This window comes from Acyrthosiphon pisum, chromosome A3 (assembly GCF_005508785.2).
Source record: "Acyrthosiphon pisum isolate AL4f chromosome A3, pea_aphid_22Mar2018_4r6ur, whole genome shotgun sequence".
NCBI classification, from domain to species: Eukaryota; Metazoa; Arthropoda; class Insecta; order Hemiptera; family Aphididae; genus Acyrthosiphon; species Acyrthosiphon pisum.
In genome coordinates this window covers 9,333,972-9,352,419 of record NC_042496.1, presented here as the reverse complement: position 1 = coordinate 9,352,419, position 18,448 = coordinate 9,333,972, and the positions used below count along the sequence as shown (strand labels likewise).

Below are 18,448 nucleotides of genomic sequence, written 5' to 3'. Positions count from 1 at the left end.
TCATAGTTCATCGAAATGTATATAGGTACATAGTAATATAGTATTTTCATCTATGTACACCCACCGTGGTCACTCGGGCTATTCAAATCAAAAACATCCTTCAAAATATTATGTAAAACCACTATGGGTGGGTCTCAAAGTTAAAAGAAAATTATTAAAAGTTTATATTATGCAACCGGTGGTTAATTTGCCTAGGTAGAAAATAAAAAATTGTAAAATTTGTTATAAGCGCGAATGTGCGCATGCGTAAGACAACAAAATTTGTGAACCTCTGAATATTAGCTAGGTATAATATAAAAAATAATGATTTTCCCCAAATTATTTTGGCACCATCGTTTTTAAATTGTCGTAATACATAGATTTATGCCTAAAAGTATATATTTATAAATGTACTTCATACATTATTGTTATTACTTATTAACTTGACAAAATTGACTTAACATAGGACTGTGAATCGGTTAGTCGTTTAAAGTATCAAATACCAATAGACAATAGCTTACATTAATCTAAATATCTTGAAAACTTGTAAATAACTCAAATTATTATGGTTTGTTAAATATCCAATATTGTAAACATTTTAACTGTTTGATAAAATGTCTATAAAGTATTGACAAATAAATTGTGTATGTATAATAATTTAGGTATAGGTAGCCATAAAAAAAAAATATGAAAACCTGGTATTACATTTTTAGGCCTTAGCTATTAGAATTGAAATTTTTTAACATTTCTAGCTACAAAATAAATTGCATTTAAGTTGAATATTCTTAGCTATAAAACATGCAAAAAAACATCATTGTAAAATCAATATATTCATCTTTAAGCTTAAAATCTAAAAATGTTATAGTATTACAACTTATAAGCATGTAAGAGCGCAAATGATGAGTGATAAAAAAATATTCAACGGTGGCTAATTAATCATGGATGTATCTGATGCTATGCAAGACATATGTTAAAGAGCTATTTTCTATCAGTACTATTGGTTACACACAAAATAATAGCATCCTCTTAAGACATCAGAATAAAATATAATTACACAATCAATTACTTGATATTATACAAAACTGTTTATTTTTCTATACATAACCATGATCCATTGTATGTACAATAAATATTATAATTATTAATTAACCAATGAAAAGTCGAATTTTTAAATAAACAGATATTCATAATATAATATATAATATATTCATATATTCATACATGTTTTGATTTTAAAATTAATGAATGATAAAAAACATTGTTTTTAAAGATAGATTTATATTTAATTTACAGAAATATAATATTTTAAGTATGTCACATAACTTTCATTGAGATTTTAATTTGTAATATAAAAAAGTAAATTTAGAAAAACATAAGGGAAACTGATCAAACAAAAAAGCTTAACCTTAACGGCTAAGCTTCCATGAACATTTGACAAATGCTCATAAAAACCTAGCCACATAATTATTATTAGTTAATCATTAAATATAGTTAAAACATCTAGTCTTGTTGTACAAAAGGATTGGCGATTGCTTCCATACCATCAACAGGACAAATTAGCACGATTGATGTGCCTCGACAAACTACTAAACCTAATGTTCTCGTATCTTCCGTTAGTTTCATAGGTTCATCAGGATCTCGTAAATACTCAAGAGTATTATCCAATACGAGATTTACTAATGGATCGAATCCTTTCAAAATACCCGACACCTCTCGACCTCCTGAAAATTTAACCCTAATGGCTTTTTCTAAGTACCTAAAAAAGCAAAAAAATATATTATAATCTCGGTAAGTTAGTAGTAATATTTATGCAATTCAATTTTATATATGCTCCACTAACCTTGTTAAATCTAAAATACTCTCCTTTTTCTTTTTCTCGGGAGCTGAAGTTGCATCTTTTCCACTCATTTTAAATACTTTGAGTTCGTTGTCGCTAGTCGGTATTCGGAATATTTGTTTAAATCTCTAGTAAATAATATCATAATCATAATTACTATCAAACATGTTTATACTTTATAAACATAACCCCAATAATTGTATTCGTAACCGGTGACCAGAATTTCTGTTCAGTGATTCTACCGGTGTAACCACTTATTTATACCACGCTTCATGTGTGATTTGTACACATAACCTAAAACCAATCATTTAAAAATTAAAATTACTTGATGTAAGTTACTTGAGTAATAAACATAGACCTATAAAAAATAGGTCTATGGTAATAAATTACTATTTACATTTTACCATTCGTAGTTCGTAGTTTTAATAAGTTAACAAAATGAGTAACGAAGAAAGTAATTATTTCAAATATAATCTAGTTTGAGACTAAGCGATTTTTATAATTTTTTCATTTACAGCACTTTCAGGTCCTAGCCTGGAGTTGAAAATAATGGCTGAAGATAGAAAATTTTCCAGTCTAGAAGGTCATGTATGTGAAAACACATTAAAAGGTATAGCAGACATGGGATTTACAGTTATGACTGAAATTCAAGCCAAAACTATACCTCCATTGTTGGAGGGACGTGATTTAGTCGGAGCTGCGAAAACTGGCAGTGGAAAAACATTGGCCTTTTTAATACCAGCTGTAGAATTGATTTACAAGCTGAAGTTCATGCCCAGAAATGGTACTGGTTGTATAATTATATCTCCTACCAGAGAGTTATCAATGCAGACGTATGGCGTGTTAAAAGAATTGATGAAACACCATCATCATACATACGGTCTCATGATGGGAGGTGCAAATAGACAAACTGAAGCTACAAAATTGTCCAAAGGTAATTTTTTTACAATATTTATTATATTAACAATAAATACAAATTTTATCAAAAAAACTAAACATTTGGGTACTTCTGTATTATCTCGACTACCGAAATTTATTGATTAAAAAAATATATAGGTACTTATATTGTCGATATTTAATTAACATTCAGTTATACATTTATTAGGTAATAAAAAAAAACTATTAGTATAAAAAAGATTATAAAATTTTAAACAAAAATGAGCATGTTTGGTATGTATCATATTTGTGTATACTTTGTTGTGATTCTAAAAAAATAGGATTTTTATAAAAGAATTTCCTAAACATGAAAAAATTAAAAATATCAGCGTACGACTTGCTCTTGTTTATGAAATAATCGAGAAAATAATGCTAGAAAACGCTGAAGAAAATCAAAAAGTTTAATCGTAACGTTAACCAAATTGTAATGAATTTAATAACTAGGTACATGACCCAATTGGAGTTTTCAGCATATAAAAACTATGTAAAATTAAAATACCTCAAAAGAATTCAGTTAATCGTTTTTTTTCCGTATGAAAGAATTTCAGTATCCATTAGAGTTCTTGAAAATGGATAATTTTCCAAGTTTTGTCGTTAAACAAATTCAGTCGGATAAGATTTAGATGGCAAGCAGTTAAATAAATAAATTCCTATACAAGGCAGTCATGATAACCCGGAAATACCACCATTTATGCATTCACCACACTCACAGATTTCTCATTTCCATCAACTTATTTAAAAGAATTGCAGAAATCTCTATTTGATTTCTCTGAACTTTATAAAACAGCAAATTTAATATAAATAACTAAGAGTGAATTATAAAACGTTAGGGTTGTAATAACATTTCTATTTTTAGATTTTGAGTGAAATGATGAATGTATTGATTTTAATATGTGTGTTATTTTTTGTGTAAAGACACCTTCCAGTACAAAAAATACAACGATTATCAATTTAGAGTGAGGTTTCTGGGAGCAAATTAGATCTGTAGTTTGTTCTATAACTATGATTACTTCCTGAATGTCTGACATCACATGTTAAAAAACTTAATATTCATACTTCATTCATGAAAAAAATTATTTTTATTTTTAGGTATAAATATAGTTGTTGCCACCCCTGGAAGATTATTAGATCACTTGCAAAATTCTCCTGATTTTCTTTATAAAAATCTCCAATGTCTCATTATTGATGAAGCTGATCGTATTTTGGATATTGGATTTGAGGAAGAAATAAAACAAATAATAAATTTATTACCTAGTAAGGTTTTTATATAAAAATATTGATTTTTATTTATTTGTCATAATTTTCAACGAAATGTGTTTAGAGCGGAGACAAACTATGATGTTTAGTGCCACGAAGACCCATAAAACCGATGCATTAACAACTTTTGCACTTAAGAAAGAACCAATTTATATTGGAGTAGACGACAGCAAAGTAGAAGCGACAGTTGACGGTTTAGAACAAGGATATGTTATATGTCCATCTGAAAAACGATTCTTATTGTTGTTTACATTTTTGAAAAAAAACAGAAAGAAGAAAGTTATGGTATTCTTTAGCTCGTGTTTGGCAGTAAAATATTTTCATGAACTATTAAACTACATAGATTTGCCTGTTATGTGCATACACGTAAGATTTTGTATTCAGTTTATAATTGAGTATGTACTAACTTTATTTGATTGTGATATAGGGTAAACAAAAACAAGAAAGGCGGACCACTACATTTTTCCAGTTTTGTAATGCCGAAACTGGCATATTGTTATGTACTGATGTTGCAGCCAGAGGATTAGATATTCCATTAGTTGATTGGATTGTTCAGTATGATCCCCCTGATGATCCCAAAGTTTGTATATTTAATTGAATATTATATTAATATTAAACAAGTTGTTAAATTATTATTATACATTTTTAGGAATATATTCATCGAGTAGGACGTACAGCTCGAGGTGAAGGTAGCAGTGGACATGCTTTATTAATTTTACGTCCTGAAGAATTAGGATTTCTACAATATTTAAAAAAAGCAAAAGTACCATTAAATGAATTTGATTTTTCATGGAATAAAATTTCGGATATACAACTACAACTTGAAAAACTCGTAGCTAAAAATTATTTCTTGCATATCTCTGCAAAAGAAGCATTTAAGTCATATGTTCGTGCTTATGATTCACATCATCTAAAACAAATATTTGATGTTGGCACTTTGGATATTACAAAAGTTGCAGCTTCATTTGGGTTTACTACACCTCCGGCTGTAGAACTAAACGCAAAAGCGGTTAGACCACGAAAACGACATGGTGGAGGTGGTTTGGGAAAATTCAATAATATGAATAAAAGTGATAAAAAAGTATTTAAATTTGTACAACCTCCAGAAAAAAAGAAAAAAATAAATAAATGATTAATATTGATTTTTTCATGTACGCTATTATTTTTTATTAAAATTTGTTTGTACCATATATCTTATTTATTAATGTTATAGTTATAAAATATAAAAATTTACCTATAGGTTAGTCACAATAAATGTAAATTATGAGTATCACTCGAGGGATACAAAATTATTGTGTCAAATTCTAATATTTTGTTATAAGTTTACTCATGGGATGAGAAGATCAATATTTTGCCGTAATTTACAGCCTATGAAAACCTGACTAAACAACTGGATTTACGTAAAAGTGTGTGTAGTTTCATTTGATTGTTTTTCCACTTGTTCTGTTAATTACTGGGAATTTTCTTTTTTACCTCCCAAAACTACCAACTAGATACAATTTTCTACCAGACACCACACTCAAAGTTGGATTGCATAGTGTACTTACTTGATTTGAAGGGGTCACCTCATTAATTTAATTTTGATAATAATAAATTCCCCTTCAAGTATTGGACCCACATTATTTACTAAGACAATATTTTTTGTTGGGTAGCTTCCTAACCTATTTGTGTTGCAAATAATATATAATCTAGGACCTGAGCAACGCACATTTTTATTTGATTATTATCACACTATCATATGAACCGAACGGGAAGTCAAAGGACAATAATATGAAGAATTAGGACTGTATTACAATGCAAAACTATAGGTACTCGCTACTCGGGTTCTATAAATAATTATAATTTTTCATGGAAAATATAAACATAATACCTATAGTGATTATGAAAACATAATTAATAGCCAATTTTATGAACTTTTTAAATTTACATGCTCTTAAAAAATTATTTTGGATTTACGCTCAATTTTTTTTTTTTGATTTCCACTAACATTTACTTTTTCAAGTTTTTTGACATACCGAAAAAAAATGTATTTAAATAAAAAAGTAATACAACTCGAAATAATCTTATCCTTATGCCTAACTATATATCTATTAACTTCCAAGACCTCTTACTGTATTACAACGCATGGATTAAGATATCTTAATTTATATATATATATATATATATATATTAATTCATGGTTAGAAGACTGAAGTGGGTCACTGTAATGGATGTGGAGGATTCTGAGGGAAGATGATCCATGATATAACTAATATTTAAAATTGAACATACTACAATAAAACATTTTACATTTGAAAAATATTGTGCCTATGGATCTTAAATATTTATTATCAATTTATATTAACAACTATCAACATATAAGGAACCTTGTATTCAATTTGAAGCCTTCTGACCCAACAACTAACATTTTATTTCTTATTTCAAATGTCTATAAATAATTGAAAACGTGTGGAAATATATTGAAAATTGTATCACGTTTAGAAAGTAATTAAAAAAACATTTGAGGAAAATATCAAGTAGGTACCTTCCACGGCTACTAACGGTTATTAGTTTTTAAATAACGATATAATAATAAAATCATTGTATCAGAATTCGATAATTTACGAATGATTAGTGAATATCTAATGTCCAGCTTGAAAAGCTCATAATAATTAATTTGACTTCAAGGTAAACTTTTTTTGTTAAATGTAGTAAAACTTAAGGAAAGTCTTGTATTACATTTTCAAAGCTTATAATATATAAATAGAACAATATTTATTTTCTATGAATTTCTAACTCGAAAAATTTTGTATCGAGAATAGTTAAAAAAAAAACCTAAAACAACTAGACATCATGTCTATAAATAACTTTAAAAGAGTCGCAATATTTTGAAAATGTTAGAAAAGAAATTGCAAAATTATAAACATTCAGTGAAAATTTCACTTAGGTATATTTGCTTATTTTTTTTAGAATTACTCTAAAAAACAAAATCCATTTGTTATATTATATGTTTAAACTAGTTTAGCGTAGAATTCCGTTTTTTCTTAATTTTTTTCTGACGTTTTGTAAACTATTGAGAATTTTCCGACCCCCCCCCCCTCTCACCACCACAACCACGAAGTAGCACCTAGATTCAGTTTTCTACCAGAAAAGATCCCGTTGAAGAAAATCCAACTGTCTGTTTACTGTCTTAAAAATCTTAAAAGGTGATGAAAGGCAGTGTCGTATGCGGAGGGTGGGGGTGTTTAAACCTCCCCCCCCATTAACATTTTCCCTCCTAATAAATATTATGTTTATAGGGTTCGGGACCGATTGCAAGTTATAAATTTGTCTCATGAAATGGCAAAATTGAATACAAAGTTTGAAATTGCATATTTGTGTATTTTTTAACTTAAATGTACATACAATTGTCGGGAAAAATTATATTTGGATAACATTGAAAAATGTCTTAAAAATATTATGTTTGGTTAGGTACAGTAGTAGATAATTATTCGATTCGATGTTTATATTATTTTTTTAAAACGTAAGTTATTTTTTGTCACGCCTGCACCGAAAGTTTGGTTTTCGATAGCGATTAGTGGTTGAAGCATTGGAAAGCGTCCTTTTTCCGTCCAGCGGGCGGTTAAGTGGGAATTCCTAAAGGCTCTGTCAAACAGAACGCGTTAAAGCGGTAAATGGCTCATCAGCGTGGTGCTTTCACGCGCGTGAAAAATGCTGCGTTGCAACTTGCAACAAATTACAAAACCACGCGACGTGAAAATAACTTTTTCTGTTTGACAGTGCCTTAATAATGCCGGCCGGTTAAGTGGAAATCCCAAAAAGTGCTACGCGCACATTTCTCGCTGAATACCCTGCGCAAACAGACACTGAAATTTATACCACGGTCCAATTTGTCATGATCTTCTCTAAATCATGGCACTCATGACTAAATAAATAAATTGTAAGGTTTTGGTATAAATGCAGTTTAGTTCCCACGCGATTTTTCGATTCCCCCCCCCCCCCCCAAAATATGTGTTTTATAGCACTGAATACAAAAGTCTAATTCGAAAATTCTCCCAAATCATTAGGTATTTTGGGAGTTATATCTTTCCAAAGTTTACGATTTTACATAATATTTACGCTTGCATGCGCCAAACACTGTAGGTATACGTTTTCGTATTTGATTGTCGCCTCTATGTTTAAAGTTTTTTTTGTTAATGTTTTTTTATGATGAATGGAAATATGGAAATATATTTTTATCATCGTACTTGCCGTTTAAAAACTCGAAAAATCAAAACCAAAATTATTATTTGTATATTTATTAAAATGTTTATTTTATTTTGTCAATATTTTATTTTATAAATCTTCGTCCGTATATTCGGAAGTCTTCATTATTACTTAACAATACATTTTTTTCTTGTATAGCTTTTGGGTCATACAAATAACCAGCAAGTTTAAAAAATTATGAGGTTCAATGTTTAGTATACGACCACTTTTTCAGAAACATATACTTTGCTATATATCCACCATAAAACCGTTTTTTACGGCAATATTGGGAAAGCGAAGCCTTGGCATGACGCCACATTCCCTAAACATTATTTGTGTGTGCTCCTGTTTCCGGATTTTTGAATTGAATAGGATGATTCACCGTTAAGTGAACAAATCCTTCTTCTTCTAAACATTGTTAACTCTAAAAAAACAAATTAACATAATATCGCAGCTCGATATCACAATATCCATCGGCAGTAACTATAGTTACCTATATATACGTATGTATACGCATGTATCGCATTGGCGCAACTAGGGGGGTGCACAGGGGACTTGTCATAATTAACTTATACATGTTTTCATATGTAGGTAATATAAAATATATATATTTTAAGTTTTTGTATATGTACAGTAATGACATTAGCTGGTTGCTTTAACTGCTTATAAGCTTTTAATTCATTGAATTGCTAGCTATTTAAAAGTTGCGTTAGTCGTTATGAGTTTCAATTAGAATTATAAAAGGGAAGGAAAGAATATTTACATAGGTTTGCATAGGTTTTCTACATTTATATATATATAAATATATATTTTTTTTAATGGCCTGGTGAAATGTCAAAATTGGCCTGCCTAAAAGTTTGCACACCCAGAAGAAAAACTGAAATGACGCCCCTGGAATAGAACTCTACAAAATAAATGGACCCTCTCATAATTTTGTTATCATAGAATGAAGAACTAATGAGCGCTCCTCGTGGGATATTTTTGAAACATTAACCATATTAAACCATAGCCTATTCAAGAGTTCGCCGCTAGGGTTCACTACAATCTAGTTCTACAGGGAGCCTTATTACATTGTTCTGTGCCTTATCGCAAAACATATTGAACGGTCCATGTGATATAAGCAATTTCATATAGGAGTTGTGTAACCAGTATATCTTAAACCGTGACCGTGGTTATATTTTCGCTTTATCTACATTATGCCGAGATAGCCGTGATAAACGCAACGGTTTTTTTTTCAAGGTTGGTACCATGATATGACATAGTTCTTATCATATTTGGGATAACTTACTGTATCTCGCCGACAATAAAACGTCAAAACCCGCCATTTTCATGTTATCATTTTGAGTTTAACTTGACAAATGATAATATGTGTTGACTATAATAGTAAGTTATAGTAAGTTGTGTTTAATATTTTAATATCGTGGCCTAACTATTTTTATTGCAGGCACGGTCATGTCAATATAGATATATTTTGTCTTGATTGTATCAAAATACTGCACAGTGGTCACTGGTCACTACCAGATTCAACAACTATCAACTCCAACAACTTACTGGTCAGTGCATACTTATGTATCACGAAAAGAACGTTTAATACTTTAATTTCGTGTTTTGATACTCTGTGCCTGTATTATATTTGTATTTTCCGTTAGGTTGTATATTTTGTACACTACATTTTAGTTAATTCAACTCTTTGTTGTATCGATCTGTGATAAATTATAAGACATTAATTGTACGTGGTGGATATTCATTTATGATCCTAGTGGCTTATTAAATTATTTATACTTTTATAGTTTTATTTGTTTCTAATTAATTTTGTTCGAGTAGTTGTATTTGTTTTATATCAACATTTATTACTGCGGTAATTCCTATAATAATCCAAACCTAGATTTTTTACTGAATTATAAATAATTATGTATAAAAGAAAGTTTCCAAAAACTGTGGTTGAAAATACTTCGTCACAGTTGCATAAAAAGTCTACAAATTCTTCTCTGAATGGCAGTACACCAAGTACGTCTATTACATGCACTAGCACTAGTTTGGACAACGGATCGCCAGAATCGCCATCAATACTGGAAGAATTTGATCATTTTCCTGTTGTAAATAATATAAATTCTACGGATGATAATAGTGTTGAAGATATGACAGATTGTTCACAACCTTTATTTAATGACAGCGAAGATGCTTATTCTTTTTTAAAACAAACGTTCATGAGTTGTGGTTTACATTTAAAATGTGATCAAAATATATTGTGTAAGTAAATTACAAATGATTACCTATAACATAGGTATTATATTAAAGATATTAATTTATTTTTAGCTGTTAAAGAGTACAAATTTCTGCAAAATATTAAGTCCAAATTATCTAATGATTCTGAAGAAATTGGCGAAATCGATATGGCAAATAAATTTTTTAAAGAGTTTGAAGCATATCACAATGATAAAATAAATCTTAAAGCAGCTCTTTCGCCTTATAAAGTAAGCTTTGAAATACATTTTGGAATTATTAATTCATTACAATATATATTTTTTATTTAGACTATTCCAGAAAATAAATTTCAACAACAAAGAGATACTCTAGCTCGTCTTTTACTCCAAGTGCCTCAACTTCAATCAAATATGATTGATTTTTTGTTCGATAAAATGGCAGAAATAAATTTAGAAGATACAATGTAAATCACTTAGGCTATTTTAATATTGTTTATTTAATTAACTATCAATAACTATTAGTTTTATTTATACCTTAAATTTTAGGGATGATTCACTTTTACCAGTACAAAAATGGGTCCGGTTATTGATTAGACCATTTAAGTATCTATATACTGTCTTGGATTTGAGAAAAACTTGCAATAAATTATTTGACAGTCTGTATGTGATGTCTGATATTGATATAAAAAGGGAACTTATTTTATCGATTCCAGATATAGTACTGGATAGTGAAGATCATGATGCACTTGAAGAGTTATGGTAAAAATAATAAATCATTAAATAATTCGTTTTAATAATATTCAAATTTAAAAGTAATTTTATTGTTTTATTATTCTGTTTTAGTAAGCTTCTTAGAAATGACAAAGAATTAATGGCTACTATTTTGGAGACTATTAATCAATTAAACATCAGCAAAGATGAATTATCGTTAATTCAAATGGATATGATACCTGTTATTCATCATACTCCACCAGATATACTACCAGCGTTAGTTAGATTTTTAATTAAAGTATATGATCGTTCTGTAGCTGAAAGAGTAAGTATTTCATTTATATGATTATATGGAACTATTAAATATAACTTAATTCAATTTTTAATATTTACTTGGCAGATTGTGAATGGTTTAAGGTCAGAACTTGCATTTCCAACACCAGACAGCATTTCACAAATTTCAACAACTGATAATTTGTTAAGCATACAACTTATCATTTTCAATTGTATTCATGATAGGTTTTTGTCATGCAAATTATTATTAGAGGTTTGGATGAAGACAATAAGTCAAATACAATCCCATGTAGAACACATGTAAATTAATTACAATATAAAATCTATTCAATCTGAAAATTTGCTTTTAAATCAACATAATTATGAGCATTATTTAGAAATATTTTTAAAATTGTATTTCTCATATAAGTAACTTAATTATATTTTAGACCTTTAGATGTTGTTATCATGTTTTTGGCATATTCAGCATCTTTTAATGTCCATTCAATGAAAAGTACTGTTTTGTCAATTTTTAAAGAACGTTTAAAGAATGGATTTATTCGTTCAGAAATTATGGTGAAGACTTTCCAAACATTTACTCCGGTTGGTAATCTATAAGTTTATGATATTATTATGATAGAATAATAAAAGTTTAAGTTAATTTGAATGTATTATTTTTCATATTTTTTATTATACTTGAAGGTATTCAAACAATATTTTGAAATGTTTATTGATTTATTTTCAAATCTTCTTAAAGCTACTGACTATGTTTCAATTGAAGTTGTATCTAGCATGATCGTGTAAGTATTTAATGCGCTTAAGAAGTAAATACATTAACAGATTTATTAATCTTCAGTTAATTAACTATTTACATTTTCAGTAACTGTTTCAATAATATTGATCAATGTTGGTGTAAATGGATAGTGGATGAACTTCTTGTTCTGTTGGGTACAGGGAACAAGTCGACTATCGAAAATGTATTAAATATACTTACTGAATTAACTGAAAAAAGGATTGACAAAGTTCAACCTTTAGCTACTCGTTTAATGGTAAATATTATTTATATAGTATAATAAAGTCATAATAGTTTTAATGTAAATACTAATTTGTATTTTATTCTCTGTACAGTATGTTTTCATGAATAAAGTTCATGATTTTTCCTCTAAAGACATAGCTCAAGTTTTAGACATGTTGTGTAAAATTGCCTATTCTGAAGGCCCTGATGGAATTAATAACTGTTCAGTGTTCCAAGATGAGATAAATATATTTGTACAAAAGGAACTTTGTTCCCTTAACATTGTGTAAATAATTTTTTTCTATCTTACTCTATTTTTTTTATTATGAATGAAAATTATTTTCTTTTTAATTTGTTACTCCAGATCTCAAAGGGTTGGAATCATTGGTGCAGTAATGTTGATAAAACACATAGTTCTATTGACTTCTGATGATGAAAGTATCTCAATTGATAAGTCTAACGATGATATTTTACTTACTAAAAAAGCAAAAGAAGCTTATTCCCTTATAGGTAATTTATTATATTAGGTTTAAATTTAATTTTGAAATTCAATACCATCTTTTTTTTTTATAGAATTATTAGTAACCAGAACCCAATCAGATACAGATTCTCAAATTTTGTTTTTTGACCAATTTTCACTTATGCTGTTTCATGGACTTCCCCTTGATAAAACTTTCATGGTAATTAATTTTAATTGCTGTCTAAAACAACTTATCACTAAATGTTGGCTGTTTTTTTAGTATGCTGTATCTTCAGTTATGAAAAAAAATTTTCAATATAGTTTTTTAATTGCGGCTAATGATTTTAATAATGAGTAAGTATTCATTTTGGACATTATATGTATAAATATTATATAATATTAAATGTAGATATTTATTTTATTTAGTTCAATATTCATATTAATGTATATATTATACAGTATGTCCCAAAAGTCCCATGTCACCCTTGAATCTGTGTCAATCAATAATAAAAAATTAATAATTGATTTTTTTACAATAATATGTATGAAAATTCTAAAAAAAAATCAAATTATTTTTTCAAAAATTAAAAAAAAAATGTATGCAATTATTTTTTTTTTTTAATTTTCAAGATAGCAATTTTCTTAGTCAATTTTTTTAATATAGTTAAAAAAAATTTAAATTGAGTGAAAAATCAACCCAAGTAAAAGCAAATTATGTTGCTGACTTAAGAATTATGGTAATGTAATTATGTTAGCAAATCACATGATTTGATCAATCTTGCAATTTTTTGAAGACAGTCCCTATTTTGTTCTAAAATTTAAATAATGATTTATACATTCTCAGTTCATGATTACGTTGAAATGTTGAAATTGTACTCCCAAAATAATGTGAGTTGCAGACATTCTGCAAAGATATGGAATTGAGTATCCAGACCGCCAAAAACCAAATATACAATGTTATATTATATAAATTATAAGTTATAATGTTGCATTGTTGCATAGCCTCCATCAATAATTAGATATTTAAAGATTCTCATAAAAAATCTAAATTCCAATCAATGTTGATTAAATCATGCGATTCTTGTTCTTTTGAAGTCAATAACTTAATTTTCTTTAATTTGGTTGATTTTTACTCAATGATCAATAAATAAATAAATAAATATTACTTAAATATATCTATATTATATAATTTTTTACAATGTTTGGAAAGATAAACAAAACAATGTCCATTTTAAAATTTAATGTTATGCCATTAATTAGAATTTTCAGTAATTATTGCTGTGAAAAGCTGAATTTAAATATACTGATTTTAAATGGAAATACTAAGGATGACAAGACTTTTGGAACACTTATAAAGATCTAAATGCAAATGTATAGTTAATATTGTTATATATTTATTATTTATAAATGTATTTTAGAAAATTGTTATTTCTTTATTGGTTATTTATAAAATTATTGCATTCAGCTAATATTACATTTAATTTAATAGGAACTGTTTAGTCGATTGTTCTTTAAAATTTTGTCTTGATAAAGAACTTGATGAGATTATTGCTGTCAATTTATGTCCTAAAGTCATTGGTGAAATTAAGAAAAATGATAATGCAATAGTTATGGGATTACAAAGCTGTCATTCGAACGCTCTAACATCAATGTTTCGTTTAGTTAGAGGTTTGGAACGTGAAGATTTAACTGAAATTGATGCATTACTAGGATGTCCACTTGTAATGCCTACTAGTAAAACCATCGATGAATTTGAAATGTTATCTCCAGAACAACAAAGCGTTGTAATTCATACACTTTTTGATGCAGTTAATTGGTTTCATGAAGTCATTAATTGTTTTTCTTATTTGATTAAACAAAAAAATGGAGACAAAGTAAATTAATCTAAATATAAACTTTATCATGAATATTAATTATTATTTTTTTAAAGGTACTTATTAGATTAAGAACTATAATATATTTGATTAAAACAATAAAAAAATGTTTATCAGTAATGTATGAACCGGAATACATTCCACCATTGTGTTACTATGGATTGAATGTAGAAAAGCCAAACTTTATTAAGAATAAAAAGTATTGTAAAAAATATTTATTTAAGTAATTAATAATTACAAAAATAATTATTTGTTTAGAAAGTCATTAAAATCAAAGAAGAAGAATACTAATGCAAAAGGAAAGAAAACAGTAAAAGAAAAAAAAAATGTTTCTCTCGAATCAACCAATTCATCAAATTTTAATATTACAAATTTAGTAGAAGATGAAAATGATGATGTTTTGGAAAATGAAGTGGATCTTAGTATTTATCAAAATTATTTTCGTGAGCTTGATATTGATACTTGGCTTATACTGACACAAAAGTTTGTTGTCAATCCTGACCCTGAACAGGTTTGTGAAAATAAAAATAAAAAATTTGAAATACGTCTGTATTAAATTTAAGTAGGTAAAATAATTTATTAGCACAACAAATTTGGTACACTATAACTTAACTACATATTATTACATTGTAATGTTCTATTCAAAATTAGATCAGTACCGAGCATTGTCCAAGCTTCTAACTTGTGTGTTGGGTCTTGGTTTTTGTTTAGCGTTATCTAACCGTTGCAGTCTGATACTGATTGCATTTTGAATTGTAATAAATATTTTACATAATTAAGTCGGCTTTTGGAAATATTATCAGGTAGCCATATACTATTTATTTTGGCGATATTAATAACTGTTCCATGATTACAATATCACATTAAATATTAGCAGTGTTGCATATAATATGATATATAATGGCTACAATTGGATATTCAAATTTATAAACTAATGAATGATGATAAAATAAATTGTAATAGTAATTGTGGGTGGGTTAATGTGTTTACGGATAAGAAAAAAGGAGAGATTGTAGCAAATTTTTTTATACCTTGGCAAGAAGTGTATTTAGAACTTTATTTTTTTACTAAGCTAGCTTGTTATTTAAGATTACAATATTTGTATTTGATTTATTTTTAGAATGAGGAGTTTACACCTGAGTTAGGTCCTTCAGAGTTACGTTATTTAATGGAAGATGTGTTACAAAAGTTGGAGCATGTTGTTTTTAAAAACAAAAAAACGAGTCCATTGGTTAAAATTAAATCCAAAGATATTATCGGATTTAGTAGTGTTTCATTAGTACCTACTAAAACAATACTCAGAAATTTTATTAAGCTTCTTCCATACTTGTTTACTGATTTAGAAATTCTTTCAGAATTCTTCAAGGTATGTAATTAAAGTTAAATATAATATAAAAATAAATAGTTATACAAATTTATTTTTCAGAATTTATTGATGTCAAACGACAATATACTAGATGCCCCTGGAATGTTTATGCCAGAGTCTTATGACATGAAACATTGTGTTGGATTAATTCTGAAATCTCTAGTGATATTATTCCAATGGAATGATTTTGAGTCTTCCAATACTGATGATCTTTTTAAAAGTAAGATAATTTTATATTAATATTAAAATATACTTAAGATAATTAATAAGATACAGTAAAAACCAGAATACTAAAGTTAACACTATAAAACACATTTGTAGAAGTCCATGTGTATTTATAGTAAAAATTATGTCATTAAATAATATTATTGTAATTTATGATTTTTGAGATCTATGTTTTATTTTAGTATAATTAGACAATTATATTGTACATATTGCACACAAATTAAAATTGTGATTTATGTCATATTTCATGCTATGTATTAAAAGAATATACTAATACAAAATAACATTTCATAATAAATTAAACTCTTATACTGTTAAAAAACTTAAAAATTATAGCTATAAATTTAAAACACTTGAACAGTTGGGTTTTAAATTTTTAAATTATGTGTACTTAATGTTTACATTTTATATAATATACTTATTTATGACTAGATATAAATTGTGATTTGGGCCTAATTTAAGATGAGTTTATCATATTTGTAAATTATTTAATGTTCCTTAATTAAAAACCCTTAAGTCACTGTATTTAATAAAAAAATAAACTACTGCTTCAATTCTTTATTAATGCATATAGTAAAGTTCTATTCCAAAATTATTTTAGATGCCTTGAAGAAAATAACAAACAGAACTGATTTGAGTAGCCAGAGTACGCAATTTAAACGTCCGTTATGCAAAAAAGGATTGATCTCAGATAAAATTAAGTATCTAAAAGAGTTTCAAAATGTTGTACTTCATTTAGATGCTGCTGTTAGCTTAGTCAACATTATACAGATTTTGAAAAGTTATTCTGATGAACCAGAGAACGATGTTATTTTAAGTAATTAATAATATTATATTTTAGACTTCTTTTATTTTTATTTATTGTTATACTAATTTTTCCAGGAGATACTTGTTGGAATTTTCTAACACGACAATGGTACTCAATGAATGGCTTAGAAGAAAACGGTCCAAAATACAATGATCAAATTAAATTTTTACTTGAGATCTATTTGCAATGCCATACTGATAAACTAAAAAAGTTGGTAGAAATGGTTGATTGGTTAGAAGAAGAAGTTTTAGTTATGGAATCAAAGACTGATAAACTAAAAACCTTGCCAACAATTAAAAAGTAAGTTTATATAATTAAAAACTGATGTATTATCCTAACCACTTTATTTGTATTTAGAATAAATTTCAAGATTTTAATTAAAGTTGTACTTAACTCTTTGCTGGAATCTGTTAAAAATGACTTGAAAACTGCCGAAAGTGAGATGGACCGCCTGATTATTTGGCAGTCAGCGATTTATGTGATGGAAAAAATAGTGCAAACAATAAAAAAACAGGATTCGAGAGATAATCTTCTAATATTTGTCAAAGTAACATACATAACAATGAATAGAATAATGTTTTTTTACGCTAATTAATTATTGTTTAAATTTCAGGGTTCTATATTATTGTTAAAATTGTTCTTAGCTGAAGGGATGACTGTATGTCAAAATTTATTTAAAGTTCGTACTAAAGAAGTGTCAAAGGTTTTAAAAAATCTTCAAGTTATAACAAGATACATACAAAATATTTGCAATTACACAAAAGTTAGATTTTACATTAAACAAAATATTGATACAGCCTTTGTACAGATTACAGATACAGATTTGTTAATACAGCCATATTGTTATTAATTTCAGGTGGTTAAAGATAATGCACTGAGTAATTGTTTACCAAACATAAGAGGTATTTTAGAAGCTCTGATATTAAAAGTAAAAAATGTAATTGTCATGAATGGTTGTACTGATGCATTGTTTATGGGAATTATGAAAAACATGGACATTAAAGGAGATGAAATAATGTCACAGGTATACTTATTGTCAACTTTGTTTATAATATATTAATAAGTATATTCATGATGATTATTCTTAAATATAATACATTTTAGAATGATAGTTCGAATGATAGTGATGATGATGAAGAAGACGATGAAGACAAAACTGAATCAAATGATTTAATTGAACTACTAGGCAATGATAAGTCTTCAAATGATGATGATGAAGATTCTGATAATAATTCATCAATATTGTAATTTATTTATATTTTTAATATTTTAATTATGT

The 18,448-nt window shown here is 27.4% G+C and overlaps 3 protein-coding genes across 4 annotated transcripts; 2 read left to right on the top strand and 1 right to left on the bottom strand.

Annotated features, from left to right (window-relative positions):
- Positions 1–1,044: 1,044 nt before the first annotated feature.
- LOC100167222 (LSM7 homolog, U6 small nuclear RNA associated (S. cerevisiae)-like) lies at positions 1,045–1,894 on the bottom strand. Its single transcript, NM_001162267.1, is given in 2 exon segments — positions 1,045–1,735; positions 1,820–1,894. Coding segments are annotated over 2 exon segments (324 nt in total). The 5' UTR covers positions 1,888–1,894; the 3' UTR covers positions 1,045–1,479.
- Positions 1,895–2,110: 216 nt separating this feature from the next.
- On the top strand, positions 2,111–5,199 carry LOC100572989 (probable ATP-dependent RNA helicase pitchoune). Its single transcript, XM_003243819.4, has 6 exons — positions 2,111–2,270; positions 2,334–2,750; positions 3,842–4,006; positions 4,074–4,375; positions 4,437–4,589; positions 4,659–5,199. Exons 1-6 carry the CDS (start codon positions 2,255–2,257, stop codon positions 5,139–5,141), a joined length of 1,536 nt encoding a protein of 511 aa, XP_003243867.1. The 5' UTR covers positions 2,111–2,254; the 3' UTR covers positions 5,142–5,199.
- A 4,287-nt stretch (positions 5,200–9,486) lies between these two features.
- LOC100158937 (Fanconi anemia group D2 protein) lies at positions 9,487–18,436 on the top strand. 2 transcript variants are annotated; one of them, XM_016803655.2, is made up of 25 exons: positions 9,487–9,616; positions 9,678–10,483; positions 10,550–10,707; positions 10,768–10,901; positions 10,984–11,196; positions 11,281–11,473; positions 11,549–11,742; positions 11,871–12,024; positions 12,124–12,221; positions 12,302–12,470; positions 12,550–12,722; positions 12,801–12,946; positions 13,010–13,116; positions 13,177–13,250; positions 14,386–14,770; positions 14,827–14,969; positions 15,029–15,281; positions 15,891–16,136; positions 16,197–16,356; positions 16,963–17,178; positions 17,244–17,469; positions 17,527–17,716; positions 17,783–17,932; positions 18,026–18,193; positions 18,274–18,436. In XM_016803655.2, the coding sequence occupies exons 2-25, from the start codon at positions 10,144–10,146 to the stop codon at positions 18,415–18,417; spliced, it is 4,434 nt and encodes a 1,477-aa protein (XP_016659144.1). In that variant the 5' UTR covers positions 9,487–9,616; positions 9,678–10,143; the 3' UTR covers positions 18,418–18,436. The 2 variants fall into 2 exon arrangements, with proteins under 2 accessions (XP_016659144.1, XP_016659143.1); XM_016803654.1 differs by lacking the exon at positions 9,487–9,616 and having other exon boundaries at positions 9,623–10,483.
- The last annotated feature ends 12 nt before the right edge of the window (positions 18,437–18,448 follow it).

What these genes read in the sequence shown, in the direction of transcription:
- LOC100572989 (XM_003243819.4), top strand. An exon ending in AATAATAAATTTATTACCTA is followed by an intron (nt 4,007 to 4,073) that starts GTAAGGTTTTTA and finishes AAATGTGTTTAG; the next exon opens with AGCGGAGACAAACTATGATG. An exon ending in ATCCCCCTGATGATCCCAAA is followed by an intron (nt 4,590 to 4,658) that starts GTTTGTATATTT and finishes ATACATTTTTAG; the next exon opens with GAATATATTCATCGAGTAGG.
- LOC100158937 (XM_016803655.2), top strand. Translation starts at nt 10,144, where the DNA reads ATGTATAAAAGAAAGTTTCCAAAAACTGTGGTTGAAAATACTTCGTCA. An exon ending in GTTGTATCTAGCATGATCGT is followed by an intron (nt 12,222 to 12,301) that starts GTAAGTATTTAA and finishes TTACATTTTCAG; the next exon opens with TAACTGTTTCAATAATATTG. An exon ending in AGAAGCTTATTCCCTTATAG is followed by an intron (nt 12,947 to 13,009) that starts GTAATTTATTAT and finishes TTTTTTTTATAG; the next exon opens with AATTATTAGTAACCAGAACC.